Genomic DNA, 18,413 nt, shown 5'->3' with positions numbered 1-18,413 from the left:
CCAGATAAAAACATAATTCATTTAAACAAAGTGGTGATTTTCTGTATATAGATGATTGCACCTGTTATCATAGTTAAAGAGAAAATTTTAAAGGGGTTGCTTAAAATTCGAAAAAAAAATATTCTCTCTTGTCCTTGGGATGTGTCTGAAATTGCAGAATATTCCCATTTAACTGAATGGGGTTGAACTATAGTTTAAGGCCAAAAACAGCACTAAAGCGGATCCTTTTTCCAGAACTGGGCACCTCACTATAAAAAGTGTGGCCATCTAGAAATAAATATTTTGATAGGAATCTGAGCTTTTTGAGACTTTAAAGTGGTATTCAGGATAGGTCATCAATAGTTCATCAATGGGCACTCTGCTCAGGATCCCCACTGATAAGCTGATCCTTTGGGCCACTGCGGAGGGCTGGGCATAGTCATCACTGGACAGACCCAGAAGTGGAATTGGTGACTTCACTCGTATTGAAATAAATGGGAGTAATGCTTACTATTACACTGACAGATCCTTCTTATTGCAAGCAGACCCAAATGTCCCACCTTGACTGCATTAGGGAGGCAGAAGTGTAATAGGAGGCATAGCTCCTATTGATTTCAATGGAAGTGAAGCTAGCTATTACACTTCCTGCACTTACCAATAATTGTGATATTCGATCCACTACACTGACAATGGGATGAATGATCAGCAAATTGGCAGGGATTCCCGAGCAGTGGGCCCCCACTGATTAACTCTTGATGACTTATCCTAAGGATAGATCACCAATAGTTAAAGTCCCATAATACTCCTTTACTTTACACTCAACTGAATAGTCTTTGATTTCATTCTATAGGGTTATTGACACATGACGGTTACGTGTAGTTTTTAATTTTATATTTTTTTTACAAAGCTTTGATTACAGATGGAGCAAAGTGTAGCCAACTGCTGATAGCTTGCTGCAACAAGTTTTCTTAACACAACTAAAGTCATTGAAAGGCTGTTGAAAAGGCAAGGAAAAATTCAGTTTATTTAATGTAATAAGTGTGAAGTTAAACTTTGCAATACTATAGCTCATACAAAAGAAGGAAATACTTCTACTACTCTTCTAATATGCACACTTTCTTGTGACTTTCTTCCCCTCATCCCCTCTCTGGACCCTCTTTACATTAACATTTTAGCCATTGAGTATAATGTAACTTGTCCTAATGTCCAAATTAATTAAATGACAGGATGATTGTGCAGTTTCTGATGGAATCACTTTGTATATATCCAAATTGGTATATGTTAGGTCCATGGATGTTTTCGGCCCCAGTCTCATCCTGAAGGATATGATGTGTTCTGTCTAACCATTGATTTATTAGTATTAGGTTTTGCAACTTGTACTGAGATATTTAGTGCCACAGGCTGTTCTAGCCATTTTGCTTGATAAAGACTTTTTTGTAGACAAATTTTGTACATTGCCGAGAAAGTTTTAGTTAATACATCTGGCAAAGGTTTCAGCTAAATATAAATAAGTCAATCATTTGTTTGAAACACAGTATATTAATTCTACATCATAGATTGTCTGATTTGTGTAGTACATTTCAATATATTTTCACAGTAATATCCAAAATGGTTTGGCTGCAAAATTCAAGCTACCTGCCAAGAAGCCATCAGCATATGAAATAACAACAACAAAAACTTAGTGATAAATGTTAACTAAAGAATATATCTGGCAGAGCACTATAGAAATAATGCCAGTATGTTAAATGCTTTTTTATCACTGTAGTTAAGTCTATGGGCAGAACAGCAGCTTGACGGCACATAGCCGTCAATCACTCATAAGCTATTTGGCCACAGTTACATTGTTCCTAAAACCAGATGACATTTCAGAGACCTATTAAAAAGGTATTGGACAGGATTTTACATTTTATTAACTGTATATTTTGTGTTCTATTTACAAAAAGTAGACTGAATTAAATTTTTTTATACATACAATATACATATATGTAATGTTTAAATGAGTTATATAAAATAGCAAATTTGTCTGCTTTGTTTCCTTTCCCCTTTAGTCCATGGGTTTTGACTAGTATTGTAACTCAGACCCTGTAAGTGAATGGGCTGAGCTGTGATACCTAATAAAAATTATGGACAAGTGTTGAGCTGTCTCTGGAAAATAGCAAGCCTTTTTTCAAATTTTATACAGCCCCTTTAACAAATGGGGATATTCCCTTTAGTTTAAAGGGCTATATGGAATTAGCATAAAATTATCTACTTTTTCCAGAAACAGTGCCACTCTTGTCCATGGACACTGACTGGTAATGCAATTCACTTCATTGGAATTGGCCATGGACAAGTGTGGCTTCTGAAGAATCCTAGATTTTGAAGAAAACTCAATATTTATCCATCTCTTTGTTACAATATAATAAATGTTGGCATGGTTAGGTGTAGATATTTTCAATATGGACTCTGAATACCATAGTGCAGAAGACATATCTAGAGCAGTTATGAACTCGCCTAATGGTGCCATTTTCAAGACTCCTATTTCCCTTAATTGAAATGATATTATGAGGAAATGTAACATGAAGCCTACAATTGATCTGCAGTTCTTGTTTAATAAATGTTGATTATTTGCAGCAATTACACAATTTTAGCCTTCTAATACAATTCTGTTTGTATTTGTGGGGATAACTCTATTTACGTTTGAATGAAATCAATTTAGTTCAGCCTCTTGATGTATTAAGCAGTGTTAAGCAGTGGATTAATCTCAATTGAGAAGCCCCAGCTGTCAAGACAACTAATCATAAAATGTTTCCACTATCTATGGTTTATCCAAATAGAAAAAAAAAACCTACCGCAAGTGACAATCCAGAACAGTCATGAGATACAACACAGAAAGGGAGGACACAGAAGGAAGAAATCAAATTAAGACATCCACACATAACCATTAGTAAGAAACTTGGAAAAATGACCATTAGATGTGCATTTCATTTACAGTTGATGTTTATAACACTGAAAAAGAGGTCAATTGAAATTACTTCCTACTTTGAAAAGTCATTTATGTTTATGCATGCATTTTATAGTATACTAGAAACATGCTAAGTTAGTCCAACGACATCCATATCTATCATGCATATATGGATTTTACAGTTTACTTCCTACATGAACACAGATTTAACTATTCATCCTTTAACCCAAGCTTCCCTTTTCTCACTGATCAGAAAAATGCTTTCTCTGTGGGTCCATGTCTTGTGAATTTTAATGGGAATTAACAAAGAATAAATAATGTTATTTCATGTGGCGGAATCACTTTAATGAATACATTCTAGAAATACACTGGACTAAACTTTATATTCTGCAATGGTCAATTATTTCCCTTTCCTCCAATAAGCAATCTCATTCAGCCATTTGGGCCCGAAGAAAGATGCAATTGGTTCTTACTATTCCTATTAAACTGTAACAGATATACTTGCCTAGAACGCATTCTTGCTAAAAAAAAAAAGTGACCTGCTATTCAGTAAATATAAATGACTTTAAAGAAAAACATTTGAGAAATGTTCTTTAAAATAATTTTAACAATCTAATTCTAAAACTATTAGAAAAGGACCATTGACTGCTCACATGATAGCTCATTTCATCTTACATTGTGGTATCAGCAATGAAATGTGGCCATAAATGGGATGTTTTACTAATCATACTGTCACACAGAGGAGCATTCATAATGTGCTAATACATCTACTTCATGCCCTTATAAATATTTCAGATGCCTTCAAAGCATATTTCCACTTGAAATAAATAGGTCATTTTTCCACACCGTAACAGAGATAATACATTTTACAAAAAAATGAGTAACATAATACATATAAAACATACAAGGAAAGAAGGTAAGAAAACTAAATAGAAAATTATAATACATTAACCAATAACAAGGCACATTGTTAGTAACAGAATGGAGGTCATTTACGCTGAAGAAAGAGAAGGTAAAATAGAAACCTTTAATTAGGTATACTTCATGATCATTAAAGTTAATTTGACACCTGAGAATAGGTTCATGTCTATTTAGGATTTAGAAGCATATTACTATATATCCAGCGCAGTACAGAACAATCGGTGATCAAGACCCTCTCTTAAAGGAGCTTGTCTATTTTTACCGTGTTACTATGCAAGTCTCTAATTCTCCTTGAGTCATTTGCATATCCAGAGCTAAGACGTCTAGAGGTACTGCAGTCTTAACTGTGGCTAGTCACAAGGTCCGAAGTAATAAGGGAAGATATTTCTCTTTTAAATCTAGTTATTCTCATCTGATGGATAGCCAAAATGTGATGATTATATTTTATTTACTTAGGACATTTTTTGCAGATACTTTTTTTAAAGTAATGACAGAAAGTACAGCCGTATTGCTCTTCACATTTAAATGAGAAAAAGTGAACTATAATTTTCTCAGTATATTTTATGGACAACATTGTGATAGTTTTACCACCATTTTTTGAGAATTTAATTCATAAGTTTATACAATATTCTGCTAGTTGTCAAAATAAATGTCTGCAAAAAGGAAACATCTCTGTAAGTGAATAAAACATAAATGCCACACCTTGGTCACTGCTATAACTTCAGTTTAACGAATACATTGAAAATTACAAGTTTTGAGTATAAAATGTTTTTATTAAGGGCAATGTATAATTTAACTGGTCATATGTGTCTCCCTGATGAGCAATTAATATTAAATCTAAGGGTGCCCATACAGATTAGATTAAATTAATACCAACACAATTTTGGTGAAACCAGTTGACTAGCTGATACATTTGGTGGTGTCACAAAGCTCACCTATCAACTGATCAAAAGATAGGGCATGTTGGATTTCAAGATGCACAGTCCTTTGTTCCCATAAAAAAATAAGCCATCATCAAAAGTGTTTGGTAACAGTTTATTCCTCTCACCCTATAGAAAACACCTGCACAGTCAGCTAAGCTTGCCTGCACCGTATATGAGGGGGTTGAAGGAATAGTTATCAGCCATCAGATATTTAAGAGTATAGACACCTTTAGATAAAGGTGAAATCAATGTTTTTGAACTACTAATGGTCCCTTTTACATGGGACAAAAGTCTCATGATTCTTGTTTGCCCGTGCTGACGAGCAGGTGACATCAATGCCAGCTCGGCAGAGCTCATACAGCCGGTTTAAACTGCACGATTCTCATTGACAATCAGGCAGTTTTTGTGCACTAGTTGTTCAGTGTTTCACATTCCTGGACGATCAGTGGTTACACTGTCCGAGAAGTGAACGAGGTGGCGATGATTTTTATGCTTGCGGAAACTGACTGACGAGTGAGAACCTTCGAATTCTCACTCATGTTTCAGTCATTTGCCCACATTTAAACTGAATGATTACCATTCAGTTTCATTCATTTGAACTATTTCCTGAATAATAATTGTTCCGTCTAAACAGGGCTTAATGTACTACACAGGTTCAAGCATTCACAGTAAAAAGTTTTATCTGTGTGGTAAGCGGTTGGCAGATAAGCCTAAATATAACTACTACTATATCTTATCCATTACATTGCTGCTAGAGATGAGCGAACGCGTTCGTCCGAGCTTGATATTCGTGCGAATATTAGGGTGTTCGGGATGTTCGTTATTCGTAACGAACACCATGCGGTGTTCTGGTTACTTTCACTTCCTTCCCTGAGACGTTAGCGCGCTTTTCTGGCCAATTGAAAGACAGGGAAGGCATTACAACTTCCCCCTGCAACGTTTAAGCCCTATACCACCCCCCTGCTGTGAGTGGCTGGCGAGATCAGGTGTTCGCCTAATATAAAAGTCGGCCCCTCCCGCGGCTCGCCTCAGATGCGGTGTGAGTTAGATGAGGGACAGTGCTGTTTATACCGGAGCTGCTGTAGGGAAAGAATTGGTAGTTAGTGTAGGCTTCAAGACCCCCCAAAGGTCCTTATTAGGGCCACTGATAGCTGTGTGTTGGCTGCTGTTAGCAGTGGGATTTTTTTTTTCTCAAAATCGCCTCTGCAGACCGTTGCACCTGGCATTAGGGACAGAAGTGCTGCATAGGCAGGGAGAGTGTTAGGAGTGAGTGTAGCCTTCAAGAACCTCAACGGTCCTTTCTAGGGCCATATTTATCCGTGTGCAGTACTGTCCAGGCTGCTGTTAGCTGTGCTGCATTTTTTTTGGGCTTCTCAAAATCGCCTCTGCAGAGCATTCCACCCTCCATTGATACTGCAGGGAAAGAATTGTATAGGCAGGGCCACAACACAGTTATTATTCATAGAATATACGCAGTGCTGCCTTTTGGTGGGAAAAAACTGAAAACAAATCTATTTGTCCAGCCTCTGTCCGTCCTTACGGGCTGTGGACACGTGTGAGCTGCGTGAAAAACATTGCTAAATCATACGCACCCAGCTACGCTTTACTGCTGGCTTCGCCATTTGCTTTCCTTAATTGGGAAAAAAAATACCTGCTCTGCCACAGTTATAATAACTCTGCTACCCTCACGTTCTGTGACACATAAGCAGGGACACAGCACAGTTATTAAACTTCTCATGTTCATAGAATATACGCAGTGCTGCCTTTTGGTGGGAAAAAACTGAAAACAAATCTATTTGTCCAGCCTCTGTCCGTCCTTACGGGCGGTGGAGACGTGTGAGCTGCGTGAAGAACAGTGCTAAATCATACGCACCCAGCTACGCTTTACTGCTGGCTTCGCCATTTGCTTTCCTTAATTGGGAAAAAAAATACCTGCTCTGCCAGAGTTATAATAACTCTGCTACCCTCACGTTCTGTGACACATAAGCAGGGACACAGCACAGTTATTAAACTTCTCATGTTCATAGAATATACGCAGTGCTGCCTTTTGGTGGGAAAAAACTGAAAACAAATCTATTTGTCCAGCCTCTGTCCGTCCTTACGGGCTGTGGACACGTGTGAGCTGCGTGAAAAACATTGCTAAATCATACGCACCCAGCTACGCTTTACTGCTGGCTTCGCCATTTGCTTTCCTTAATTGGGAAAAAAAATACCTGCTCTGCCAGAGTTATAATAACTCTGCTACCCTCACGTTCTGTGACACATAAGCAGGGACACAGCACAGTTATTAAACTTAGATTATTCATTCACTAGAGACAGTGGGGCCTTTCGTTTTCCCAAAAGGGCAAAAATTATATTTGGCCTGCAGTCTTGCGCCAATTTATTTCCTGCCTGTTAAATCAAATCACTGGTAATACAGCATGCTGAGGGGTAGGGGTAGGCCTAGAGGACGTGGACGCGGCCGAGGACGCGGAGGGCCAAGTCAGGGTGTGGGCACAGGCCAAGCTCCTGATCCAGGTGTGTCGCAGCCGACTGCTGCGCGATTAGGAGAGAGGCACGTTTCTGGCGTCCCCACATTCATCGCCCAATTAATGGGTCCACGCGGGAGACGGTTATTAGAAAATGAGCAGTGTGAGCAGGTCCTGTCCTGGATGGCAGAAAGTGCTTCGAGCAACCTATCGTCTACCCGCAGTTCTGCGCCGTCCACTGCTGCCAATCCGAATCCTCTGTCTGCTGCTCCTCCTTCCTCCCAGCCTCCTCACTCCACTACAATAACACCTGCTCAGGAGCGGGAGCACTCCCAGGAACTGTTCTCGGGCCCCTGCTTAGATTGGGCAGCAGCAGTTCCTCTCCCACCAGAGGAGTTTATCGTCACTGATGCCCAACCATTCGAAAGTTCCCGGGGTCCGGGGGAAGAGGCTGGGGACTTCCGCCAACTGTCTCAACAACTTTCTGTGGGTGAGGAGGACGATGACGATCAGACACAGTTGTCTTGCAGTGAGGTAGTAGTAAGGGCAGTAAGTCCCAGGGAGCAGCGCACAGAGGATTCGGAGGAAGAGCAGCAGGACGATGAGGTGACTGACCCCACCTGGTGTGCAACGCTTACTCAGGAGGACAGGTCTTCAGAGGGGGAGTCAAGGGCATCAGCAGGGCAGGTTGCAAGAGGCAGTGCAGTGGCCAGGGGTAGAGGCAGGGCCAGACCGAATAATCCACCAAGTGTTTCCCAAAGCGCCCCCTCGCGCCATGCCACCCTGCGGAGGCCGAGGTGCTCTAAGGTCTGGCAGTTTTTCACAGAGACGCCTGACGACCGACGAACAGTGGTGTGCAACCTTTGTCGCGCAAAGCTCAGCCGGGGAGCCAACACCAACAGCCTCACCACCACCACCATGCGCAGACATATGATGGCCAAGCACCCCGCAAGGTGGGACAAAGGCCGTTCACCGCCTCCGGTTTGCACCCCTGCCTCTCCCCCTGTGCCCCAACCTGCCACTGAGATGCAACCCCCCTCTCAGGACACAGGCACTACCGCCTCATGGCCTGCACCCACACCCTCATCTCCGCTGTCCTCGGCCCCATCCAGCAGTGTAGTTCAGCGCACCGTTCAGCCGTCGCTTGCGCAAGTGTTCGAGCGCAAGCGCAAGTACGCCGCCACGCACCCGCACGCTCAAACGTTAACCGTCCGCATCGCAAAATTCATCAGCCTTGAGATGCTGCCGTATAGGGTTGTGGAAACGGAGTCCTTCAAAAGTATCATGGAGGCGGCGGCCCCGCGCTACTCAGTTCCCAGTCGCCACTACTTTTCCCGATGTGCCGTCCCAGCCCTGCACGACCACGTCTCCCGCAACATTGTGCGCGCCCTCACCAACGCGGTTACTGCCACGGTCCACTTAACTACGGACACGTGGACAAGCACAGGCGGGCAGGGCCACTACATCTCCCTGACGGCACATTGGGTGAATTTAGTGGAGGCTGGGACAGAGTCAGAGCCTGGGACCGCTCACGTCCTACCCACCCCCAGAATTGCGGGCCCCAGCTCGGTGCTGGTATCTGCGGAGGTGTATGCTTCCTCCACTAAAGCACCCTCCTCCTCCTCCTCCTCCTCTGTCTCACAATCAAGATGTGTTAGCAGCAGCATGTCGCCAGCAGTCGGTGTCGCGCGGTGTGGCAGCACAGCGGTGGGCAAGCGTCAGCAGGCCGTGCTGAAACTACTCAGCTTAGGCGATAAGAGGCACACGGCCCACGAACTGCTGCAGGGTCTGACACAGCAGACCGACCGCTGGCTTGCGCCGCTGAGCCTCCAACCGGGCATGGTCGTGTGTGACAACGGGCGTAACCTGGTGGCGGCTCTGCAGCTCGGCAGCCTCACGCACGTGCCATGCCTGGCCCACGTCTTTAATTTGGTGGTTCAGCGCTTTCTGAAAAGCTACCCACGCTTGTCAGACCTGCTCGTAAAGGCGCGCCGGCTCTGCGCACATTTCCGCAAGTCCCACACGGACGCTGCCACCCTGCGCACCCTGCAACATCACTTTAAGCTGCCAGTGCACCGACTGCTGTGCGACGTGCCCACACGGTGGAACTCTACGCTCCACATGTTGGCCAGGCTCTATGAACAACGTAGAGCTATAGTCGAATACCAACTCCAACATGGGCGGCGCAGTGGGAGTCAGCCTCCTCAATTCCTTTCAGAAGAGTGGGCCTGGTTGGCAGACATCTGCCATGTCCTTGGTAATTTTGAGGAGTCTACCCAGGTGGTGAGCGGCGATGCTACAATCATTAGCGTCACCATTCCTCTGCTATGCATCTTGAGAAATTCCCTGCAAACCATAAAGGCAGCTGCTTTGCGCTCGGAAACGGGGGCGGGGGAAGACAGTATGCCGCTGGATAGTCAGGGCACCCTCCTGTCTATTTCTCAGCGCGTACAGGAGGAGGAGGAGGAGCATGAGGAGGATGAGGAGGAGGGGGAAGAGACAGCTTGGGCCGCTGCTGACGGTACACCGGCTGATTGCCTGTCATCCTTTCAGCGTGTATGGCCTGAGGAGGAGGAGGAGGAGGAGGAGGAGGATCCTGATAGTGATCTTCCTAGTGAAGACAGCCATGTGTTGCGTACAGGTACCCTGGCACACATGGCTGACTTCATGTTAGGATGCCTTTCTCGTGACCCTCGCGTTGCACGCATTCTGGCCACGACGGATTACTGGGTGTACACACTGCTCGATCCACGGTATAAGGAGAACCTGCCCACTCTGATTCCCGAAGAGGAAAGGGGTTCGAGAGTGTTGCTATACCACAGGACCCTTGCGGACAAGCTGATGGTAAAATTCCCAGCCGACAGCGCTAGTGGCAGAAGGCGCAGTTCCGAGGGCCATGTTGCAGGGGATGTGCGTAGATCGAGCAGCATGTACATCCCAGGCAGTGCAACAGTCTTTAAGGGCCTGGCCAGCTTTATGGCTCCCCACCAAGACTGTGTCACCGCTCCCCAGTCACGGCTGAGTCGGCGGGAGCACTGCAAAAGGATGGTGAGGGAGTACGTAGCGGATCGCACGACCATCCTTGGTGACGCCTCTGCCCCCTACAACTACTGGGTGTCGAAGCTGGACACGTGGCCTGAACTAGCCCTGTATGCCCTTGAGGTGCTTGCTTGTCCTGCGGCTAGCGTCTTGTCGGAAAGGGTGTTTAGTGCGGCTGGGGGAATCATCACAGATAAGCGTAGCCGCTTGTCAACCGACAGTGCCGACAGGCTAACACTCATCAAGATGAACAAAGGCTGGATTTCCCCAGACTTCTGTTCTCCACCAGCGGACAGCAGCGATACCTAAGCAATACGTAGGCTGCACCCGCGGATGGAAGCTACGTTCTCTCTCACCATCCAAAACGGGGACATTTCTGCTTCATCAATCCGTGTCTAATATTCCTCCTCCTCCTCCTCCTGCTCCTCCTCCTGAAACCTCACGTAATCACGCTGAACGGGCAATTTTTCTTAGGGCCACAAGGCTCACTCAAATAATTTTTCAGAACAATTTTTATAAGTTTCAATTAGCTTAAAAGCGTTGGAACTTTAACTTGAACCAATTTTTCGTTACACTGGGCTGCCTCCAGGCCTAGTTACCACTTAAGCCACATTAACCAAAGCGATTCACCTGCCATCTTGGTTGGGCATGGCCAATTTTTACTGAGGTACATTAGTACTGTTGGTACACCAATTTTTTGGGGCCCTCACCTACAGTGTAATCATAGTAATTTCTATGTTCTTCGCCTGCACTCATGGTACAGAAAGGTGTGTGGGGTTGGCCTACACTTTAGCTACATAAATGTCACTTGTGCCTTGGCTATACTAAGGCTACTGAAATGGAACTAAGACTGCGCTCCCGCTATACTGGTGCTTCAGAATTGTTACTGGGGCCTGTCTTGAGTGCTACTATTGCTTACATGGAACGAAGACTGCGCTCCCGCTATACTGCTGCTTCAGAATTGTTACTGGGGCCTGTCTTGAGTGCTACTATTGCTTACATGGAACGAAGACTGCGCTCCCGCTATACTGCTGCTTCAGAATTGTTACTGGGGCCTGTCTTGAGTGCTACTATTGCTTACATGGAACGAAGACTGCGCTCCCGCTATACTGCTGCTTCAGAATTGTTACTGGGGCCTGTCTTGAGTGCTACTATTGCTTACATGGAACGGACACGTGGAGAGGACACGTAGTGCCTCAAAAACATCCCCCTCCTCCTCCAACAGGGAAAACATTGTTGGCAAATGCCTTTGCATTGGTTCGTCTGGTGGCAGTCCAAGAATTTCACCTTTACCGACACTACAAGAGAGCCCCCCCACCATCCCCCCGCCACGGCCCACTTAATCCTGGCCACATTCCGAAAACCAACAAAATACAACCGTGGTACTAGGTCCGCAGTCACCACCACATTACCACCAACGCGGTTACTGTTAAGGTGCATATAACCAGTCTGACTGGGGCATGCAGACACCTTGACAGAATGAATAGTGTGTGGCACATAGGTTCCCCATTGCTATGCCCACGTGTGCAGCTCCTGATGGCGGTGGCACAGGATTGTATTTCTCATTGCTTCTGTACAGCATTGTGGGCTATCGCCCCGCCCCTATTAAAGAGGGTCGCTACCTAGCCGTGCCAACCCTGTGCAGTGTGTGCCTGCGGTCCCTCGTCGTGGCAGACGCACTTCTAAATAGACATGAGGGTGATGTGGCATGAGGGCAGCTGAAGGCTGCGCAGGGACAGTTTGGTGTGCGCTGTGGGGGGGAGGGGGTGCGGTTGGGCAGCATGTAACTCAGGAGAAGTGGCAGTGGAGTGTCATGCAGGCAGTGATTGTGCTTTGTTGGAGGTAGTGTGGTGCTTAGCAAAGGTATGCCATGCTAATGAGCGCTTTTCAGAAGTAAAAGTTGTTGGGAGGGGGGGGGGGGCCCACTCTTGCCGCTATTGTGGCTTAATAGTGGGACCTGTGAACTTAGGATGCAGCCCAACATGTAGCCCCTCGCCTGCCCTATCCGTCACTGTGTCATTCCCATCACTTTCCTGAATTGCCCAGATTTTCACACATGAAAACCTTAGCGAGCATCGGCGAAATACAAAAATGTTCTGGTCGCCCATTGACTTCAATGGGGTTCGTTGTTCGAAACGAACCCTCGAGCATCACGGGAAGTTCGTTACGAATAACGAACACCCGAACATTTTGGTGTTCGCTCATCTCTAATTGCTGCGTTACATTAATGCTATGATATCCAGTCGTAAATGAACCCCATTGTTAATATAAGAGTCTTAAGGTCATTTATACAAACAAGTGCAAAGAAAATGATGTTGTTACCAATGACTGAATGAAAGAATGAATTAATAAATAAATAAATGGGTCAATCAATTAAATTCCGTCACTCATTTTGTAAGAACAAGTTTGTGAACACACAGTTTTTCGGTTATTATAGGCCGGTATTTCTCAACTCCAGACTTCAAAATCTCCCAACGGGTTATGACTAGAGATGAGCGAGCATACTCGCTAAGGACAATTGTTCGAGCGAGCATTGCCCTTAGCGAGTACCTGCCCGCTCGAGACAAAAGGTTCGGGTGGCGGCGGCGGGCAGGGAGCTGCAGGGGAGAGCGGGGAGGAACGGAGGGGAGATCTCTCTCTCCCTCTCTCCCCCCCGCTCCCCCCCCTGCTGACTGCTGCTACTCACCGCTCCCCCGCACTGGCACCCGAACCTTTTGTCTCGAGCGGGCAGGTACTCGCTAAGGGCAATGCTCGCTCGAGCAATTGCCCCTAGCAAGTACGCTCGCTCATCTCTAGTTATGACTGAGGATATTATATTGAGAAAACACCTGTATCAATTTCTGAGGCACATTACCTGTGCAATACTGAGGAAATCCTGAAAACCTGATCTGTTGAGATACTTTAAGACTGGAGTAAAGAAACCTTGCACAAGGCAACAACTCTATTTTTGAAATAAACCCAATATACATTTATCTGTGGAATATTGTATAAATTGATCATTTTAATTAAGGATTAAAGCAAAAGAAATAATTAGGTTTCTGCTAAAATAAAAGAGAATGGCTATTCTGCTGTGATGGCTGCATTTTGCAATTGTACTTAAGAGAAACAGCCAATGAATATTGTTATTTCTTTGTAAAGCTTGATCAGAAATGATGACTTTTCCAGCATAGTAGGAAAATGTCATTAACAGATTTATTCTAATAGCTTAAATACAGAAACATTAAAGCCATGAAAAATATATTTAATTAACATAATTATAAACATGAATAACATATGTTAATTAAAGATCTACAAAGCAAAAACACAAGTGATTTCTTGTCCTTAGTCGATTTGTTTGTACATTATTTAGGGGCTTGCTTTCAGTATGGTACTTTGTTTTTCTATGTTCTTTTAGGACAATTAAGTAAAACTTTCACCTTGTGTATATTAGGAAACTACAATATTAGAAATTCATTAATAAATTACAAACAGGCATATGGCAGAGTCTCTACAAGGAAATACATTTCACTGTGGTTTCTCTCCATCAGCAGAGTACACAAACTCTTTAAAGATGTTTTCCCACTCCCTAAAATTGCTTCACAGCCACTTTGAACTTCCTGGTTGCTGCTGAGCAGGATGTATGACTTCTTCAGCCAATCACTGCTTACAGAAGGTCACTGCCATGGCAAGTAGTTGACTGCTGCAGTCACATGTCCTGCTCAGCAGCAACCAGGAAGTACAAAGTGGCTGTGAAGCTATTTTAGGGAGTGGGAAAAACCCATGTACATACCTTTATTCTTTCAATGATGATGGGTTGTTGCAATATGCATCAGATCACATGGCCGTCCAATATAGCGCCGGGCGCTTTTACGGCGGCCCAAAAGATAGTCCTGGAACTATCTTTTGGACCGGAATACGTCAGCTGCTGCATAGGCTCCTATGGGAGCCAATGACAGCAGCCAGAGAAGGGAGGTGGGAGGGAGTTTAGCAGTGTGACTGCTAAATTTTCTCCCTCTTCTCTCCTCCCCTCCGGCTGATTGCAATGGGAGGGGGCGGGGCAGGGGAAAAGCTACGCTGCCTCCCCACCCCTTGTCTGCAGCCAGCAGTGGGGGGAGGCAGGATTGGTCCGGTGCTTAGCTCTTCCCCCATCCCAACCCCTCGCAATGCAATCAGCCGGAGGGGAGGAGAGAAGAGGTGAGTCGGCGAGGGGGAGGGAAGGGGCGTATATGCACCGGGGCCCATGCCATCTGAACGGGTGCACAAACGTTAGATTTGTGCGCTTGTTCACGGGTTTTTACTCCTCACATCGTAGCATATATCAGCCAGCCGTGAAAACGGTGGCCGATATACACTCTCATGAAAAAGCCCTATGGATGAGATTTAGTTAAATGTCATCCACTATGCTGCTAATGTAGCACTGCAAAGATTTGTCACACAATTCTGCTACACAAAAGCTGCAGCATTTACACTACATGTAAGTATACTCTAAGGCCTCCTCCCACGAACGGATTTCCGCCGCGTAATTCGCGGCGGAAATCCGCTGCGATGCCCACAGCTATTAGGTTCTATTGAACCTAATAGCTCAGTGTTCACGGTTCAGAATTCCACCGCGGAATTCCGCATCGTGAAATCTCCCGTCCTCACCCGTGGCATGCTCTATTTGCCGCGGGTGTACGCGCGGACGGCTTCCATTGCAGTCAATGGAAGCCGTCCATTCACGCTATCTTCCGCTGTAGCACAGCGGAAGATAGTGTGAAAAAGCTTCCCCGCCCACCGCCGCCGCGTCATGTGACGCGGCAGTGGTGGGCGGGGAAGCGTCGTGCGAGAGCGAGGATGCCAGATCCACTGTTAAATATGGGGTCTCCTGGGGGGCACCGTGACGGGCTCCGCCGCGGAATCTCGCGGCGGAGCCCGTCACGGCCGTGTGCAGCCAGCCTAAGAGGCTAATTTTTTGCAGAAATTTCTGTGGCTGAAATTCTGCTTCATACATGTAAGGGGGGTTGTATCTGCACCAATGAATTTTCAGTCACAGAATTTTCTGCAAGAAACTGCAACATATAAACCCATTTCGATGAGTCAAGCTTGTGTGCGCGTGCTGATTTTGTCAGGGGACATCGCAGAAATGGGGGAGAGGGTGAGTATGAAAAGAGTTTATAGTCCTTTAAGTTGGTTCCCTTTAAATCTGGTGTGACATATGCTAAATTCATCATCTGAATGGTCCGGTGGGTATACCTGGACATTTAGAAATGCTCAGACTCTTCTGTATAACGCAGACCCCCTTTCTCTGACCATTGGGAATGCTGTCCCCTACATTATCCACCGGACAGTGAAAATATAGATGTTCTGGAAGTCCGTGTGGGACTGGCACACGCACAAGGAAACTTGACCTGTTGTAATCAGACTCACCAGGCTCCTCTATGCATGTATCGCTCCTGCTCTGAATTCTAGGACATCAGGGTATTTACTGCCCTGTTGATGATATGTAGGATGTCATCCATCATCTATCTAAGGTAGAATGGCTGGGTTGCACAGAAGACTCAGGGAGTTTGGAAGGTCCTGAGTATGCCCACTGGACCATTTGAATGTAATTAGCATAAGATGCAGGAGTTTTAAAAAGGGCTTTTCTACAGGTATGGAGTAGTAGTGAGCAGAAATAGATATGTTTAAAAGGCTTTCTTCATAACTGATAGTATGCTATGAATGGTTAAGGTTAAACCTGGTGACAGGTTCCTTTTAAACTCATAACAACAAGAAACTAAAGAAAGATGTTAGATATAGGGTATATTGAAACTAGATTTACAGTCTATATTTGCTTTTTTTTTTAAAGAAAGATCCTGATGTATGTCAGATGTATTCATAGGATGCCCAACCAGAAGCTAAAAGAATTGCCTCCAATGTACCAGTATATGTTGGTATACCTTGTTTGTGCTGTATAGAAAAGCACAGTCGATTACAGCATTCTATAAAAGGGAAGGCAATAAAAAATGCATACTGCGTAGTATATGTTTATTTTTTTATAACATTGGAGTCTATGGGCAACATATGCCACTATATGCATAAACAGTGGCATACATTGGAAGCATCCACCGGAAGTATCTTGGAAAATCCTCCTGACTTATACCTCCATTGGATACAGACTGCGCTTTTTGTTCTGTTTCAAAATAGAAACCTAATGGAACAGAAGCAAACAAAGCTTTGCCTTTGCTTTCTATTTTATAAAAACTCCATTGAAATACATGGTAGTAAAAAATGAACCGTTTAATTCTATTTTAGTTTCATCTCTCTGCTCCAAAGATGGAACAGAGACAGAATGTCTGCATGGAGGGTAAGTAAATGAATGGAGGCTGTCATTTGCACCAACATCATAAACAAGGACTTGGTTACCTGATCTTTCATGTTCTTGCCTAAATCTTTCACATCTTTCATATTAATAGCATTCTTCCCACCCTTTTCTTTTCCCTTCTTCTTATTCTTCTTTTTGAACAAGCATTTCTTGCACACGCAGAAACAACAAGTGAGTATCAATAAAACAGCAACTATGGCTATTGCAATTAAGGCCCAAGGTGGCACTGAAAAATAAAGATAGAACATAAGAAAATCAGACAGTTAATACAAGTTCTTTCATATTGAATAATGTCATCATGTACTGCACATCCAACTTACTTGTTTATGCTTAAGAAAACTTTGAATTTAACTCTATTTAGTAGAGCAATTATATAGACTGGAAAAACAAGTCTGCTGGTTAACACATAAAAGTTTCTTATAATTAACAAAAATTATATAACAAAATTCCAAACTGGACAATAATAATTGACATGAGTAGATTTCTCCACTGTATGGTATCTCTTAATGCATGAAAGAAATGTTTTCCTCGAAAAGCATAATTCAGCATCTGATGGAATGTCGAATTCATATAAAATCCATCAGAAAAAAAACTGTATGAAATTGGAGAAAGATACTGTACAACCGAAAGATACTGTTGCAAAAACCAAAAAACATGACGGGAGCTCGCCTTTAGGGTCACCGAGGGTTGTGAACGACTACACCGCTAACAACAACAACAACTGTACAACAGAGACTCAATGACTTCTATGAGAACTGTATTTTCGTTCTGTACGTTGCAGTGTGCAAGAACCTTAAAGGGGTTGTCCCGCGCCGAAACGGGTTCTTTTTTTTCAATAGGCCCCCCGTTCGGCGCGAGACAAACACAAGGGATGGGTTAAAAAAAAAACAGTTTAGTACTTACCCGAATCCCCGATCTGCGGCGACTTCTTTCTTACCTTAGCAAGATGGCCGCCGGGATCTTCACCCACGATGCACCGCGGGTCTTCTCCCATGGTGCACCATGGGCTCTGTGCGGTCCATTGCCGATTCCAGCCTCCTGATTGGCTGGAATCGGTACATGTGACGGGGCGGAGCTCCGAGGACCAGCTCTCCGGCACGAGCGGGCCTATTCACCAGGGAGAAGACCGGACTGCGCAAGCGCGTCTAATCGGGCGATTAGACGCTGAAATTAGACGGCACCATGGCGACGGGGAAGCTAGCAATGGAACAGGTAAGTGAATAACTTCTGTATGGCTCATAATTAATGCACGATGTACATTACAAAGTGCATTAATATGGCCATACAGAAGTGCTGAACCCCACTTTCTTTCACGGGATAACCCCTTTAACCCCTTGAGTGGCGGGTTTCCTACCACCCTGTCGTGCCCACCAGGGCAGGTTTTTTAAAATGGTCTAATCATTGAATTTCAACTAATTTTGCAGTTGCGTCTCAAGAGCCATAACTTTTTCATTTTTCCATTGACATGGCCATATAAGGGCTTGTTTTTTGCGGGACAAGTTGTGATTTTTTAAACAGGGGGGAGGAAAAAAAGAAATGGGGAAAAAAGAAAAAAAGGGGCCATGTCATTAAGGGGTTAAATAATGTATTAACTTCCTTCTCTGGGTCATTACAACGCATGGATACCACATGTGTGATTTTATTTTTGATTTTTTACAAAGTAAAGGGAGACAAGTGTTTTTATTTTTTTTTTTAATAATTTAACTTTTTTTTTTTTTTTTTTTTTTTTTTTTGTCCCTTTAGGGGACTTCCACAGGGACCCATCAGGACCCCTGATCACATTCCGGGGGTCCGATGGTGACAGCCCTTTACATGCT

General features: G+C 44.4%; 1 protein-coding gene across 2 annotated transcripts in view; it reads right to left on the bottom strand.

The window, feature by feature from the left end:
- Nucleotides 1-18,413, bottom strand: part of SYT1 (synaptotagmin 1) — a 565,005-nt gene that overhangs the window by 163,560 nt on the left and 383,032 nt on the right. For both annotated transcript variants that reach the window (XM_066591696.1, XM_066591697.1), the window contains exon 7: nt 16,638-16,822. In XM_066591696.1, the coding sequence (XP_066447793.1) occupies nt 16,638-16,822 (185 nt within the window). The remainder of the gene's footprint in view (nt 1-16,637; nt 16,823-18,413) is intronic.

This window comes from Eleutherodactylus coqui, chromosome 2 (assembly GCF_035609145.1).
Source record: "Eleutherodactylus coqui strain aEleCoq1 chromosome 2, aEleCoq1.hap1, whole genome shotgun sequence".
NCBI lineage: Eukaryota > Metazoa > Chordata > Amphibia > Anura > Eleutherodactylidae > Eleutherodactylus > Eleutherodactylus coqui.
This window is presented reverse-complemented; position numbering and strand designations above follow the sequence as displayed.